The 17,375-nt window shown below is 39.0% G+C and overlaps 1 protein-coding gene across 1 annotated transcript; it reads left to right on the plus strand.

Moving 5' to 3' along the window:
• Window positions 1–2,493: 2,493 nt before the first annotated feature.
• slc16a5a (solute carrier family 16 member 5a) lies at window positions 2,494–17,150 on the plus strand. The gene is made up of 5 exons (XM_029456623.1): window positions 2,494–2,663; window positions 5,236–5,699; window positions 10,084–10,227; window positions 10,848–11,687; window positions 14,935–17,150. The coding sequence occupies exons 2-5, from the start codon at window positions 5,339–5,341 to the stop codon at window positions 15,198–15,200; spliced, it is 1,611 nt and encodes a 536-aa protein (XP_029312483.1). The 5' UTR covers window positions 2,494–2,663; window positions 5,236–5,338; the 3' UTR covers window positions 15,201–17,150.
• The last annotated feature ends 225 nt before the right edge of the window (window positions 17,151–17,375 follow it).

Below are 17,375 nucleotides of genomic sequence, written 5' to 3' on the forward strand. Positions count from 1 at the left end.
CATTGAGGAAAAATTGTGTGTTGCCAAATTGAACGATTCGATCGAACCCTTGGGGAACCACTGCATTAAAGGGTCAGTTCACAAACACATTCAGCCGTGCAGATAGTTTTGGTTTTGAGATGTCTGCCTCTGAAACATCTTCCACCACTTCAATACAAAAGAGGTGAATAAAACTGTTTGTCCTGCTTGAAACAATAAGTAATTACATGTTAATAAACTCAACAGCAACACTCACTCCTAGAAACCATTTCTCTGTGACAGATATCTCAAAGCCTGAGTGACAAAACCAAAACTATAAGAAGATGCCTGCAGTGGTAAGTGAGAGTGGTGCATTTGGTTTACAGAAGACATTTTACATGTGGAATTAAGGACATTATGTGAAACACATTGCATCTCTGATTTATGGACACATGATTGAAAACATCACTTAATAAAATCGCATGTGTTTTTTCCTGAAAACCCCTGATGGTAAGCGTAATATTTCACATTAACCCTTAGATGCTCGAGTGATTGGACACTACACACTTCCATAAGTAAGATAAAAAATGACCCGTGTGTGTGTGTGTGTGTGTGTGTGTGTGTGTGTGTGTGTACACGCAAGTACACAATACATACAGTAATTGTTAGCTAGCTTAGTTAGCTAACTATAAAGTAGGCTAATTTGTTGATACATCATAATAACATACTTTTTCACACAAGAGTCATGAACAACATGCACACACATGAAAGTATATTGTTGAAATATATCAATTTTTAGAAATGAAGATAATACTTGCACGTATCAGATCTTGCTGTGTTAAATAATCAAAGATATTTCAAGAAAACAATCTCACTGTCATTTTTGACCCACTATGCATCTAAGGGTTAAGAGTAATGATTCTAAAAAGAAACATCTCACATTTAACTTGTTTTACATGCATCAACTGTAACCATAAAGCAGAATCAAATCAAGAAATCTAAACAAATCAGTAGTATAAACTGTCAAAAAGTTGGATTAAATAATGTACCCAGTGTGTGTGAAATGCGCATTAAATTCCCAGTGTAGTAAGCTACAGTATGCAGTTCTATTTATACTTCTCTGAACAACTGATGAATATGACGAGGCAAAGGAATAAATTATTCAGAAAAGCAACATTATGTGAATACAGTTATGATGGTTTACTTGTATTGCTAGATTTACTCACCATTTTATTTGGGAAGTATTTGACATGAGGAGGCTGAACAAGTAGCAGTGTAGAAATACTCTGTTACAAGTAAAAGGCCTGCATTCAAAATCTTTCATAAGTAAAAGTACACAAGTATTAACATCAAAATCTAATTATAGTACCAAAATAAAATATATTCATGCAGAATTGTCCATTTCAGAAATATATATGTTATATTATTGAATTACAATTTGTGACGCATTACTGTGTCCATCACTTGGTGTATGAATGTTGTAGCTTGTTACGGTGGAGCTACTTTATTATTATTATTATTATTATTATTATTATTATTATTATTATAATTGCTTTTTTTATTGGCAGCCAGAGGATTTACAGAAGACGATTACAAATACTTTACTGCACACCTGTTTTGACAATTAAACGTGGAAATTGACTTTTTTAATCCTCTTTTATCGTCACACATGGATTTACCTGTCCTTATATTACGAGCAGTGGGCAGCTATTGCTTTGCTCAAGGACACCTCGGCAGAGTCCCTATGGGTAGGCTACTGCCATCGCTGTTATCTGAGGGTAATCTTTACATTATATACCTTTACACTTTGATCATTTAAATCACAAATAAAAAGAAAAAATTAATAATAAATAAAAATTGAAGTGTTACTTGTTATAGTGTTTACTTGTTTTAAGGTGGAGCTCATTTTAATTGTTCTATGTAGCCTACTGCTGTGTAGCATAATCTATAATAATAATAATAATAATAATAATAATAATAATAATAATAATAATAATAATAATAGTAATAATAACAATAATAATAATAATAATAATAATAATGGCTGCAACTTCATTATCGATTAATCTGAAGATTATTTCTTCAAATAATTGATTAATCGTTTGATCTATATAATGTGGGGAAATAGTACAAAATGCCCATCTAAGTTTCTGGGTCAAAGGTTATAAATGTCTTGTTTTGTCAGTTCAAAACCTAAAAGATATTCACTTTAATTAATATAAAACATAATTTTTCTGTCAAATAAATGAAGTGGAGGAAAAAGAACAATATGTGCCTGCGAAATGTAGTGGAGTAAAAGTATAAAGTAGCACAAAAGGAAATACTCAAGTAAAGTAAAGTACGACCTCAAATGGTGTAAACCACATGAGTAAATGTGGGAGACTTAGTTACACAGTAACACACAAGGGAAAGACTGAAGTGAAGTACTTCAGTGCTGACCACACAGTTCCTTCAGTAGTTTAACACACTGAAAGTCCTCATCTCCTGCGCCCACATACGACCCTCCCAGCAGGGCTACGTCAGTCTCCTCCCACCGTGAGCGGGCGGACGCTGCTCTGTTACGAGGAGGAGCAGTCCCCCGGTCTGTCAGCGGGCACTTCCAATGGTACTGCCCCGGCAGTCATCGAGGAGCGACCGCGCCTGAGTGTGGGGGACTGACGGGGAGCTGGACGACCACAACCAACAATAATAAAATAAAATAAAAGGTGATTTTTATTTGTATATTTCTAAATTCACGGAAGGCATTGATGTTTTAAATCGCTTCCGTTTTGCTCTGAAGTGCTGATGCAGTGATGTTTAGGGTACAATCACACTTTAAAAACAAAAGATGTGGTAAAATGTCCTTTTAGGAAGCGATAGTAGGCTACTTAAGACGAGTAAATATAATTTGATAGAGCAGGGGCTGTAATGGAGTCTGCACCGTGTTTAGGTGCAGCTTTTTGTCCGCAAACAAGCCGAAATCATACGAGTTGCCACGTGGGTGGATCTGTTGAAAAGCTTGCGTGTTAATACAGTTTAAAAATGTGCACAGAAGTAATATTTAATGCGGATAAAGCTTACTTTGTGCTGCTTTATGCAAGTAAACAAATTCCACTGTATGACATATTTAATAGGCGACACTTACGCAGCGCTCTCATCCCTCCATGGGCTGTCCCACAGGGAGGATCAGCTGCTCAGCATCACCTTTATTTACCAATGGGGGAATACATAGTATTCTCTTTACAAACACCTGTCGGGACACGTTTTTGTTATGCGCAAGAGGACACAAAGCTGTGTGCGGAAGGTGAAAGAGTCAAACATGGCTTGGTGGATTAGATGGCAGAGATATGTGAGACACGCCTATCCCCCCCTGGTCCTTTATATACTCAGGAAGACGAATATGAAGGGGAAAGTGTGTAGACACCCCTGCCTGCATGCTTTGTGTGCATTTGGTTCAAATATCACATACTAACTCAAATTTGGCAGAAAATTTGATAGGAAATATTTTCAGGGAATATCATTTGAAGATTGCAGTTTTGTTTTTACGTCACGCTTTTATTACCTGAGTTCAATGAGATTAACAAACTCCAACTGGCAACCCTCCAGTCACAAGCTTCTCCAACCTTTAAACTTAATTTCCCCAGAATACAATACTCCCTACAGCTCAGTGCAGGCTTCTCTCTACATAGTAATGACAGAGAATACAGTTTGTTTGTTCATTTATCTGTATGCCGCCGTGTCAGGAGGCGTTATGTTTTCGGGTTATGTCCTACGGTCTGTGCCATTCTGGTGAACGTGATATCTCAGGAACGCCTCGGGGGAATTTCTTCACATTTTGCATAAATGTTCACTTTGACTAAGGGATGAACGGATTATAATTTAGTTGTCAAAGGTTAAGGTCACTGTGACTTCACGAAACATGTTTTTTGCCATAACTCAAGAAATGATACGCTAGTTATGACAATTTCACACAAATGTCTAATAGGAAAAATTATGAAGTGATGGATTTTTTGGACAAACATCATCTTTAGGTTATTAGTGTTTGCAAGTTTACAAATATGTTGCAATGCTGATCACCACTGTAATGCTTTGCTGTTTGCTATTGATCTGTGCACTGAAACTTTTGTGTCTGCATCACCAGTTTTACTGTAATTACACTTGTGTGTAGTGTTCGTGGTTACAGAGTGTACAGTAACTTAACCCAAGAGTTGTTTTCTCAGGGACTTAATCTGAAGAGATGTTTTCTCTGCTCGTTGGTACATCTGGAAATGATATTAAGAGTCTTTGGGGAGAAATTCTACTGGAGCATTTTGCACAGAGGGCCATTCATTCACAAAGGTTTTCATACATGCATGTTAGCCACATTCCCATTGCACCCACTTTGCATATTTAACCCAGCAGACCTCACCTGTGTTAACTCACAGTCTGACTGTAGACATGCTGTCGTCTAACTTTCTGATCTTAAATGCTGGTGAAACTGCCGCACCTGAAGCATCTACAGGGAACGTGTAAGGCATGCTGCGTTCAGCTCAGAAGACCAGAAACCTTAGGGGTGGTTTGAGACTGAAGTTTCTCTAAACATTTTAGCAACGTAACAAGGTCCATCATCTGTCAACTCATGAGCTTTGCCAAGATTAGGTAATAATTTCGTTTTAGGATGCCCTTGTTTAGATTACTGTAACTTGGACTGATTGCTTCCAGCTTGAACAAAACATGGCCTCCAGAAGATCCGAGCACATTTCCCCCTCGCCTTCCCTGCACCAGTTAACTACTCTATTTTATTGCTTGGTTTTAAAGAACAGGCAGTCCTTGTGCCGTTCACTGTTGTTTACCTCTCTCCATACATGTGTGTGTTTGCAGCCTTTAAGGTTTGCTGACCTGCTGTTACAGCTGGAGAACGATTGTGTCCTCAGGCTGCAAACCCTGTAAAACTCTATTAAAGCTTCTCAATATGCAATTTTTTTAGTACTTTTCGAATCATTTGAAAAACAGTAAGAGCATTTCTTGAAACAATTCATGCAAACAGCACCACACAATGGATTACCTGCCTTCATTATTTGTACTGTAGTTTGTTGACAGACTACAATACAAATATTGAATTGAATCAAAATGGTATCGTGGCAGACTTTGTGATATCAGTATCACAATATATAATATCCTATCATTGTCCAAAGAATCGATATAACATGGTATTGTGGTGAAACTTGTGATTTACACCCCTAATCCCGACCATAAAAAACCTCTCACCACTTCAGCTGCTTCTCACAACCTGATGGATTGTTTGCTTTGTCGTTATAGGTGTCCCTGAAGGCCGCAGCAGTTGCAGTGACATGGGCAGAAAAAGTAATTACACACCCTGCAGAGCTAACACAGGAGCCTCTCCTGAACTGCGGAGCAGAAAATGACTCCTGGAAATGGAATCGGAGAGATGGGAGATGGTTGCCTCCACCCGGAGGCCTCTGGAGACCTCGAGGAGGCCGACAGTATGGAGAAAGTTCAAGGGGCCAACGACTGTGACTCTGAGGAGCGGGGCCAGCGAAGTGAACGCAGAGACTCCGTGGCTGTGACAGGAGCAGTCATAGCTCCAGATGGCGGTTGGGGCTGGGTGGTGCTGGCTGCCACCATCATAGTCCTGGCTTTGACCCTGGCCTTCCCCTCCTGTGTGGGAATCTTCTACATTGACCTGCAGAATGAGTTCCACGCCACCAACAGTGAGACCTCCTGGGTGCCCTCCATCATGACATCAGTGCTTCATGCAGGAGGTAAAGCAGGCAGACCAGGAAATAAACCGGCTCTGTTTAGTCGGTTCTCTATTTAGTATGACGTGTAACCTTTATTACTCTACACTAGGATTCTAATGATTCTCCAAATCCATGGCTTGGTTTGAATATTGATTTTTGAGTCACGGTACGCTTCATTACCTTAACCATAACATTATTATTATTTTATTAATTCTTTGTTGGGAGGGTTGAGGGTGGGGGTGACTTTACTTTTAGATTCATCCATACTTTATATTTATTTTTTTTCCAACACAACATAATTTCTGTCAAATGTTGTATTTGTACTATGTTGTTTATCCTGTACACACGACATCTATTGCACGTCTGTCCGTCCTGGGAGAGGGATCCCTCCTCAGTTGCTCTCCCTGAGGTTTCTTCCATGTTTCCCTTTAATTATGGGGTTTGATTTAGGAAGTTTTTCCTTGTGCGATGCGAGGATCTAAGGACAGAGGGTGTCGTAACCTGTACAGTCTGTAAAGCACACTGAGACAAATGTATAATTTGTGATATTGGGCTATACAAATAAATTTGATTTGATTTGATTTAACGAGGAGAACACTGAAGAACACTGATGTAGATTCACTTCATACATTAACTTCACATAAACTAATTAAATAAGGAGCAACCCTGCTGTACACACATTAGACATTATGCGATGTCGAACATTTAATTTGCCCTTTAATGCCCCTCAGGCTCGGGATAACTTTAGTTCCTATCTGTTGTTGTCGTTCGGGAAAAATGTGAAACTCGAGAGAGAGAATTTGTGAGTGTTTTAAACTGACTTGCTGAGTTGGTGTTGATTTAAAGAAGATGATTCCATGAGAAACTGTAGCTCCCTTCTTACCCACAGCTCACAGGGGCTTCAGTATGCCACAGATTAAGACTTAGTTGTTACAAAGAAACAGTAATCCAAACTTTCTCATTTATTCCTTTACAGATGAAAACTCATGAAGTTGCCTAAGTTAATACACTGAGGGGTTTTCTGCCACAGCTTTACTTGGTGTGGTATGACCAGAAGCTAATGTTAGCAAACGTAAAACGTGCAGCTCAATGCTTGTAATGAAGCAGCAGAAACCTTTCAGTTTGTATTAACAGTGACTAACAGCTGTGATACAGTTGTAGGAGAGGGAACAGTAAATAGATTGGCTGATATCATTGAGATAAAGTGAGAATATGACGCTGCATTGTTCCCGTTTCACTATTATGTTGGTAGGAAAATTGAACGGCGGACTCTGCCACTAACAATGAAAACTACTATGTAAGGAGATAGAAATACTGATTGACACAAACATAATTTATTTTACTTATCAGTGCCCTAGTCGTCAGCGTGGTACACACAGGCCCTATCTCCTCAGTCACTAAAGTCAACTTCCTTCCTCAATGACGCAGACTGATGAGCGTTATGTAACCTGCATTAAACACGAGGAACGGTTGGCCGTGCGAGGGGAAATAATGTCAATAGAGAAAATAAAGATTGATGCCTTATTTATGTAAAGCATGTGTGTAAAGCAGGATGTAGATTTTGTGACGAGAATGATTTTATGCTGCTGCAGACAGCACACTGCCTGTAAGAGGTTTCATTTTAAAACCAGTGAAAAGTAGATAGGAGTTTGGCATGGTGTGGGTCATTTCACAGGATATCCAGGTGGTAGTATATATGCAAATAATACAAAATATTACCCAATTATTTTAACTTTGTACATTTACACTGTTGTTTCCAGGAAAAGTGTTTGAAAGTCCCAATGTGTCCATGTGACTGCCCTCCCCCCCTAATCGATTAGCCGACAAGTTTTTTTTTGGTCTTTGTCGACCAAGATTTCTTTAATCGATTAGTCGAGTGACTTATTTCCAAGAAACTTATGAGCATATCTCTGCTAAACACAAGATTTAAAGTGGTGCTTTAGTATGATTCTTTGTGCTGAAAATCAGTTTTACAGATCTGTCGAAATCAATTAGTCTAGTGTTCAAACAAGAACCTCCCTAGTTCGTTATGTCTCCATGTTATCAGATTGGTTTGATAACGTTCCCCCTCCTCTTTCTGCCACATCTTCACTCCCAGTTTATCAGTAGCAACTGTCAAAACTAGTCAAAATATATATAATGTTTTAGTATGAGTGCCCTCCTGTTCACATACATTACTAATTGAAGTGTATTTGAGGGCGGTGCTCAGTAAGTGCTCCCTTTTTATGATCATAAGAAGTTCTGTGATTACACCAACACAGTCATTACTGGTTTATACCAAAGCAATGCTATCAAACTTTAATTTGTATTATTAACGTGTGTAGATTTCGACCACTGAATCCCTCCATCCAGCCTCTATTTAAATTATGTTTACTATATGATGAAAGACCTCTGAATTATTTTTATTAAGCATCAAATATAAAATATAATGTACAACAAAGGATTGCATAAACGTTGCCTAGTTTTATCTAAATACCAAGGCCTCACAGAGGGTCACTGAAGGCATCGCACATTCAGCTTTGTCCTTTACTTTAAAGGACAAATCTGGTGATCATCTAAATTCTTCATATTGTCAATAAATCCCATTAAAATACCAAAACCAACAAGTAACATGTGCGATCCAAAGCCTGTTATATTTTATTCATATGTGCTGTTGAGCTCCATTGATTTCCAAAAACGACCGTCCTGCTGCAGCAAATACTCACTAGAGTAGCAAACTGAAAATAGTCCCCAAAAAATGCACTATTTCATGCTGTTTAAGTAAAATGTGATTACAGCTACAGTGACCAGCTGTTTTGGGAAATGACTGAGCCTTTCTAAACATAGAAGTCATATATTTAGAGCTGATTTAGTCTTTACTAGGAATCAGTGGCCTCAGGGCCGAGAGCTGCAGACAGCTTAATGAAGTGAGAAAGTATTGAGAGATTATTTGTTTTGGTCTTTGCATGGGATTTAGAAAATATATACTAACACCAGACGTATCCTTTAAACTGCTGCATTCTAAGCAAAGTAGAGGGCCTTTTTTTAAATACCAGTTCAGGAGTATAGAGAGCTACAACAGTGTCGGGGATGTGATAATTGCACACAGTTCTCATGGTTTTTGGAGACCGGAATGCTTTGATCTTAGACGCTGACAGAAATGTGACTAGAATTTAAGGTTTATCTCCATTAAGCTGCACAAAGTTTGAGCTGTTCATGTTCAAAGAGCCGCTTCCACTGGGAATTCTGTGGGTTGAAGAATTCAGCAGTAATTGAAACTATATTGTTAGTTGAACTAAAAGTAAAATATACACATGTCTTAAAACAAGTAGATACAGAATAGCATTAAAGGGATAGCTTGGATGTTTTGAAGTGGGGTTGTATGAGCTGCTTATCCATTGTCAGTGTATTACCTACAGTGGATGGCGGACGGCACGACCCGAGCTAAGCGATGTACTGCTGTGGACGGGGGCAGCAGCAAAATGTATTTTAGCCAGCTAAAACGATCAATATCAGTTAAAGTGCAAGCTATATTTAGGATATTTTCACCTCTTCATCTTGCTGTCAGACAGCTGTTTTGGATGTTATCTATGCTCTCTTCAGAGCCACCAGACTCCATTGATAAAAACAGTAATTTTATCACACAGAACACGGGAGTTGCTGGTCTAACGCTGCCTCAATCGTTAGTTTGTTTGTGTTCTTGTGTGACTGGTTAGTTAGGATTCACCAAACGTAGGTAAAGCGGTACAAATATTCTAAATAAAGCTTGCATTTAAACTGATATTTATTTTATTTTAGCTGTTCTAAAGTACGTTTTGCTGTCGCCTCAGTCCTCAGCAGTACTTCACTTCTGTGCTGGTACTCCTGTCTGTTTCTCCAAACTGAGGGCGTGCCGACCGTCATCTACTGTTTATAATACACTCACTATTACCTCATCCACATCCAAACTGTTCCTTCAATTGTGATGTTTTTAATCTTTTGTTTTATATCTTAAACCTCAGTCTTTAAACACTAAGAGGCTCAGTTAGGTCCAGGTATTATCCCCATCAGAACCTTGCAGCTCTGTTGCCTAACAACATAGGCGTGGGTTGAATTTACCACCCCGTGTGTGACCTTTAACCAATAAACCCCGCTGTATTCAGCACTGAGGCATCAGGATACCCAAAGTTGAATTTCTTCTTCAGGCCAATTAAGGCAAAATGACGGTAGAAGTCGAAACCTGAAATGCAGCATTCTTGCTGGTGTAATAAAACGACAGTCATATGGTAATCTAAGCTAGACTTTAATTATACACATGTGAGTGAGAGAGCAAACATGTTGTTCAGTCACAAAGTAATGTTAATGCGAAACCAGCTCACCTTGCCTCTGTGTAAGCCTGTTCTGCTCCGGTATGCATTAAACTAAGAGCATTACATTTGATCCACAGGTCCCTTTTGTAGCGTGTTGGTGGGGAGACTTGGTTGCCGAGCGACAGTCATGTTGGGTGGTGTCCTGAGTGGGCTCGGAATGGCTGCCAGCTCATTTACCCAGTCCATCTCACAGCTCTACGTCACAGCCGGGGTTATTACAGGTCAGCAAACATTCCACTGATTTATTATCTCAACTGATTCAACTGTGCACTTCCTGCCCGGCACCAAACACATTTAGAGACTAAAGCAGCTGAAGAGCCAGATATTATTCTCAGGAGTTGGTGGAGACCAAACCAGAAATATTGGACATAAACATTCCTCCAGATGAAAGCCAGTGTTGCTCCGTGTGTAAATAGGCATTAGAAATGACAACTTAATAAAGTTGGTTGGAGAGTTGGTTTTCTGCCCCCTGATACAAAAACTGTTTTCAGTTTTTAGACTTGTTATCCAATCTTAGATTTTTGGTTGAATATTGGAACTATATGAGAAGTTTAGTTGGACAAATCTAATCATTAGTCTTAAACAATAATATTTTAAAGTTTGTTCAGAGTCCATTGTGTAAGATATTCATCTTTAAAGTATCTAGTAACTAAAGCTGTCAAATACATGTAGTGGAGTAGAAAGTACTATATACACTACACTATGTACAAGTAAATGTACTTAATTCATTTCCCCCACTGACTGCATCTATATGTACTGCACATTTTCTATACACAATCTTTTAAATCAATAAACATGTTGTCCCTGATACTGTTCTGAATGTTTTCTTTCATCCTTACAGGACTTGGTTTCTGTTTCAGCTTCCAGCCAGCGGTGACGATCCTCGGTCACTACTTTGTGCGTCGTCGTGCGTTTGCCAACGCGATGTCCTCCACTGGCACGGCGCTGGGACTGTGCGTTCTACCTTTCCTGGGTAACTACCTCCACACAGAGCTGGGCTGGAGGGGCAGCTTCCTTGTGTTGGGGGCCGTCCTGCTGAACTGCTGTGTGTGCGGAGCAGTGATGAGGCCCCTGCTGCCCCCCTGGCATCGAGGCCAGCCGCTGATGAACCACGGACCCCCTCCGCCTGAGGAGGAAAATGTGACAAAGGAAAAAGGGAGGATGAGTAGGATATGGAACTTCGTTTTGACTTCTCTGAGAAATCACATGGCCTTTGATCAGTTCTACCACAACTCACGTTACTGTGTGTACTCCATCGGCATCACCTGGATGATGCTCGGGTTTGTGGTGCCTTTGGTGTATCTGGTTCCGTACGCCACAGCTAACGACATGGAGCAGAGCCGCGCCGCGCTGCTGCTCTCCATCCTGGGTATGGTCAACATCGTAGTGCGACCACCCTTCGGCATAATCTTCAGCATGCCCTGGTTCAAAGGGCGACACATTTACTTGTTTTCCTCTGCGTTGCTGGTCAACGGGCTCAGTAACATTATCTGCTGCATCGGGCCCAGCTTCCCCGTGCTGCTTACTTATGTAGTGATCTACGGGCTGTCCATGAGTGTGGTGGGCTCCCTGATGTTCACCGTCCTCATGGATATCGTGGAGATGAGCTGCTTCCCCTCAGCTCTGGGCCTGCTCGCTATCATGGAGAGCATCACGCTGCTCATCGGGCCACCACTAGCAGGTAGAGTAGGAGATGGAGACGAAAGATGTTCTGGGAATGTGGACAAACTCGCATTATAATTAGATAGTATCAAGAGACTTTGCCTCAGCTGGCTTTACAGCCTTCAGGCAGATTGAAGTTTTATGTAGAACTATTTTTATTCTTAGGAGAGCTGCTCTGGAGGAAGATGTGTTAATTGGTGCGTTAGATGTCACCGGTGGAACCCCCCAAAACCAGTACAAAATACAGCCGATGCAGAAGTGGCTTAAACTTGCAATGTCCAGCAGGGTCAAGTCAGATTGTATAGAAGTCTATGAGAAACTGACCCAACTTCTAACTTGGTTTATTACCTCAGTAAACATGTTCCTAACAAGTGTATGATCTCAATCACAAGTTTCAAGTCTTCTTCAATACAGCATGATGTTCATGTAGCAAAGTATGGTCCCATTTAAAGTAAAATAGACGATAAAGCGGGGAATACTTTATGGCGTGCCTACCTGATTGACAAGTCTGTGTTTTTGTCTTCAACCCTTTCATAGTGACTTTTCTTGTCTTGTTCAGTGTTCAGTTTTACTTAGCTCCACCCTCTTGTGTCACTTCTAATTCCATAAAAAACAAGATGGCGAAGGCCAAAACGCCAAACTAGAGGCTTTAAAACCATAGTCCACAAACCAATGGGTCGTCAAGGTGACTACGTTCACTTCTTTTATACATAGTGATACAACGGCATTACAGGCGACCAAATGAAACTGAACGTTACTTTGGTTAAAATTACAAATTTGACTATGTTTGAAAATTGTTGGAGAAATGTGGGATTATGTAAGTAGGTTTAGTTGCTTTTAGACATTGTTATGCATTTTAATAGCTAATATATTATACTTTTCCAGTGTGAACACTGCATACTCAAAACTGGTTTTGAGTTATTACTCTTATTATTATTACGACTCAGCTAAAGCTCAGGAATAAAAACCTGAGCCTTTCACCGTCTTCTGATTAACAAATCAACAGCCTGATGAAGGAAACTTGAAAGGGAACTGATGTACACAATACATTTGAAGCCTGTATTTACTATGAAGCAAACAAGTATTAACATTCATTGAATTTAGCCGTACCTAAATCACAAACAAGACAAACCAGTCACACTAACCTATAGTTGCCATTTAATTTAATCTTGAACTAATATCATAAAAGAAATGGTCAAATAAAATACATTGCTAGTTATGTCCTCTAGATTTTCACCACCTCTGCTGAAAGAAATGATGTCAGCCTCAAAAGCAGCTGATAAATATTAACTCTAAAAATCCAACGTGCCTTTAGGAGAGACCGTGACAGTGTTGTGCTGCATATCCACGTTTTCTGTCTTTCTCTTCTGTAGATCAGAAATCACAAATGTAGAGCTGTGCTCAAGTCTTTTTATTTATTTTTTACATTTAAAGCTTCTATTGAGGATTTTCAATTGAATATCTGGAGTCATACTTCATGATGTCATCCCCTAAAAAAACAAAAAACAAAGAGGAAAATACAGATTGTTTCATTGTGGGGGAGCAAACTGTTGTTTGACCGCTGTGAAAATGTTGTTTTGGAAAAGCTGAACACCAACAAATATGGATTGAAGCAGAATATTTTGATAGATAAACACATTTTGGATAATGATTACATATATCGTTTTTCAATTAATGTTGACTTTTGGACTTTACAACGGTCTGGAGTTAATGGTAATCTCAGGATGACATGAGTCGGAAACAAATAGTATAAAACTAATAATATTAGTGTAGCCTAATCTTTATCTGCAACTGCGCAGAAATAAGTAATGTTTAAACAAAATGAATAGAAATGCAAAAAGATAGAAAAGCTGTGCAGATTTCGAATGTTGATTTCGAATTCGAATGACGACGTTATTAATGAAGCTTCGAACTGTTCAGCCCTACCGAAATGTCAAATTGAAATTCAAAACCACGAGAAAACTCATGTGTCAGACCTGCGTGTGTGTTTGCATGTGCTTTGGTGTCATAATACTGCTTGTGTGTGTAATGTGAATGGCATATATACAGCATTAGAAAGTTCTGCCCCTCCTGCTCGAGGCTATTGCTGTAAATAACATCATGTTCTCGGATACATTATCCAGTACACACACACAACAACAGATACAAGTCTGTGCTTCATTCTGGAGGAGTGGAGTTTTAGTTCACAGGCAGCAGAGCGTGGAAAGGACAGAGGCTGCCTCGTCTCAAATGACAGGTATGCTCTGCATGTAACCTCAGATACAAGTCACAACAGGATCACTTTACACATGCAGGGAATCTGACTGGTTGCCATGTGGTCGCATGATCACAAGCGATGGTCACAACTGAGGCAACACTTTATTTAATTTTATTTCAGTTCAGCTGATCTGCAGTCCATCAACTAACAGACTCTCGGACAGACTCGTGCTTTATTAGAATTTCTGATCTGAATCATACATGCATCTTTGTCATCTTATCTCTTTATGCATATACTCACACTCGTACCATGATATACATTCACACACAACTCCCCTCCCCTCCTTTCTTTGTGTTAATATTTAACCTTTTAAAAAAAATAATTTGTACCTCTTTTCTACTCTCACTATTACAACTAAAGCTTCAAGATGTAGTGAATTATTTACTATTTTCTTTTAATTTTTTACTTAAATGTTGTTAGATTAGTAATCTATTAACCATATAGATACAGCTGTATTTTTTTTAAACAATAGGCAATATTGGGAACTGAAACAAAAAAAGAAAGAAAAAGAGGGTAGCACATCCCAGTCAAGGAGTCAAGGAGGACAAAATAGTCTTTACTGAAGAAAGCTCTGTGTTGAAATGTGTAAGCGTAGGATTATTGTGATGCCAGTAAACCACTGGAATGATAGTATTTTGTCCTCCTTCACTTTGAAAACTGGAATGTGCTACCCTTTCACATTTTGTTGAATTATGTTCACTGGACTTTGGGTTTCTCACTCCACCGTGAATCCTATTGTTAAAGCACAACCTCCTTTTTTTCTGCTTTCCTATCCTGTTCTCTTGCTCTAGCAATTAATTGGAATTAATTCATCAGAATAGCACCAATTTACACTGTCTCCATTTTTCCTATAATTAGTACAAACATTTTATAGCTCTTTCATTGTTTTTTCTTTTGAATTTATATCTGTTACTTTTGAGTAAATTATAGAAACACATAGGACCTTTTAAAATAAATAATTGCTAAGTAAAGATAAACATGAAGTTGATGATGTTTTTTGTTGTTGTAGGAGTGCTGATCGACAGAACAGGCCAGTATTTCCACGTCTTCTTTGCCTGCAGTGCCGTTGTTGCCTCCTCCGCTGTGTTCCTCTTTGTGTCATTTTACTGGCTTGACAAAGAGGACAGGAAGTTGTCAAAGCAGGGTCAACCGTCCACTCCGCTCGAACCAGCCAGACCGGCTGTTGACTTATCTCCTGGCTGTCAGTACAGCAGCGTGCCCACAGAGGGAGACAAAGACAAGGCGGTGTCTGACGAGTACATCACCAGCCTCTGAACCTGCCCTCACCATGTGTCAGCCTTTAACACATGTCACACTGTAGCTCAGACAGCTTGGCAGATTGTTTTCTAATGTTTGCACCAGCTTGATCAGTGCGCCAGATGTTGCACTGTTTACTTTTCTGCCATCTGGTGCACCATTAAAGTCCAAACAAACACGATGAATAGTTAATTTGCAGCGCTTGACCAAAGTTAGACACTTGATTCTGCATACCAAAATGAACAGATGTGCACCTATAATAACAATGTGATTGTACTATTTATTGCAAAAATGCTGCTGATCTAATTAATGTGATCACACAATCTTACTTTACATGAGGTATCTCACTTTATCAATCCAAGTTACGTTCATAATCCTTTGTTGAAGTGATCACTTAAAATGTTAGCTGGAGTGTTTACTGGTGTGTTATTACATGATGAGCTTACAGACACAGAACGGGTCTGATTAGCTGCTATAAAACGATACAGTACAACAAGCAAACTAAGTATGTGTTTGTACGAGTATGAAGTCGCTTAATCATCAAGTGTTAAAGGATAAGTCTGGTGTTATTACTCTATATTTTTCTTATCTATCTGGCCTCAAACATGCCGTATATAAAATGATGAAAGTGTCATTTGTAGTATTTTGATTAATTATTTAGGAATTTGTGCCTTGAAAGCTCAATAAAAACTTATATCGTAAAGGTCTTAATACTCAACTCAGTGCCTCAACATTAGGTATCAATCGCCCCCTTAAGGCCCTCATATATTATACTGGCACGATGCCTGCTAGTGCAAGTTGAGCGCTTTGTTTCAATTTCAAAGATAAAGCAGCACATGCCGCTTGTGCAAAACAGGTTACAAATGCATTATTTGTTTTTTATGGCCTCAGTAATTTAGTAAAACGGCTGCACACCAAGTGTTACTCAAAAAAGAGGAAATAGTGCATTTTTTGGGCATATTTTTATTAATCTACATTTGGGCCTCTAGTGAGTATTTGTGGCAGCAGGACAGTGTGTGTGGGATTAATCAAAATAAACTACAGTGTGTGTTCATGGTAATGAAAGAACATGTCAGCCAGTGTAACAGTGAAGCACATTGATGTGTTTTTAACAGTTTATGGACAACAATGAAGCGCTATGGCACAGAGGAAGAAGATATATCAGGCTTTGATACACAAACAGTACTTGTTAGTAGATACATTCACTGTTAGTTGTTTCATGATAAAAACTGTAGAATATCACCAGGATGATCCTTTAATTATCAGTAGCTAAAGACATGTTACAGTAGGCCTTCGTCAGTCAGAACAGGAAATGGAAAATTAAAATGATTTGACATCTTAAATATCTTTAAAGTAGGAATATGTATTTTCTATGTATTGTGAAGGCATTAAACACAGCATGCTGAGCATAACACCACATCTGTTTGTCATTCACCGTCACATGTAGAAAATAAATAGATGTACTGTATAAGCAGGAATTAATCATGTTTTTTTTAGTGTTTCACATGTTTTTCATTCCTTAATGGAACAGTGCCTTTTTATAGAGCCGGTGCATTTACAACCATAGGATAATATGAAACCCTCTCAGGAGGTTGGAAGCAGATGCTTTTATGTTGTCAGTGGAAACTTCTCATGAGAAAAATTGTTTGTAAGACACTGTGGAGTTTTATGACACTGTAACTGAGTTTACCTTCAGTCCCAATCAGAGATTGTATGTGACGTTTCCTTTTGATAAAGGAACAGTGAGACTGTTATGTGTCAGATGTGACTGAAAATTAAATACGAATTTCAGGTATGAGCTATATTGCAGTAAACAAAGGTTTAACCAGAGGCTTCTCTGCAATGAGAGGATGTATTAGTACCTTTTCAAGGCCTGTCTTGCTCTGGTCTAGATTATAACTTCTACTATAAATTCTTTAATTACACATTATGATCAGGGGGGTGGAGAATAAATGTTTGAATATTAAAGTTGTCTTTGTTTGTTTTTTTGTGTGAATCCAAACATTTTTTTTTTTATATAGAATTAATCTGAATCTGCGAAGTAACTAAAGCTGTTGGATAAATGTAGTGGAGTAAAAAGTACAATATTTCCATCTGAGATGTAGAGGAGTAGAAGTTTTTCCTTGTGCGATGCGAGGGTCTAAGGACAGAGGGTGTCGTAACCTGTACAGTCTGTAAAGCACACTGAGACAA

This window comes from Cottoperca gobio, chromosome 19 (assembly GCF_900634415.1).
Source record: "Cottoperca gobio chromosome 19, fCotGob3.1, whole genome shotgun sequence".
In the NCBI taxonomy this organism is placed as follows: domain Eukaryota; kingdom Metazoa; phylum Chordata; class Actinopteri; order Perciformes; family Bovichtidae; genus Cottoperca; species Cottoperca gobio.

Bases quoted from the DNA above. Each gene is read 5' to 3' on its own strand.
- slc16a5a (XM_029456623.1), top strand. From the start codon at position 5,339: ATGACTCCTGGAAATGGAATCGGAGAGATGGGAGATGGTTGCCTCCAC. The intron at 5,700-10,083 runs GTAAAGCAGGCA...TTTGATCCACAG, and splicing joins ATCAGTGCTTCATGCAGGAG to GTCCCTTTTGTAGCGTGTTG. The intron at 10,228-10,847 runs GTCAGCAAACAT...TCATCCTTACAG, and splicing joins CACAGCCGGGGTTATTACAG to GACTTGGTTTCTGTTTCAGC.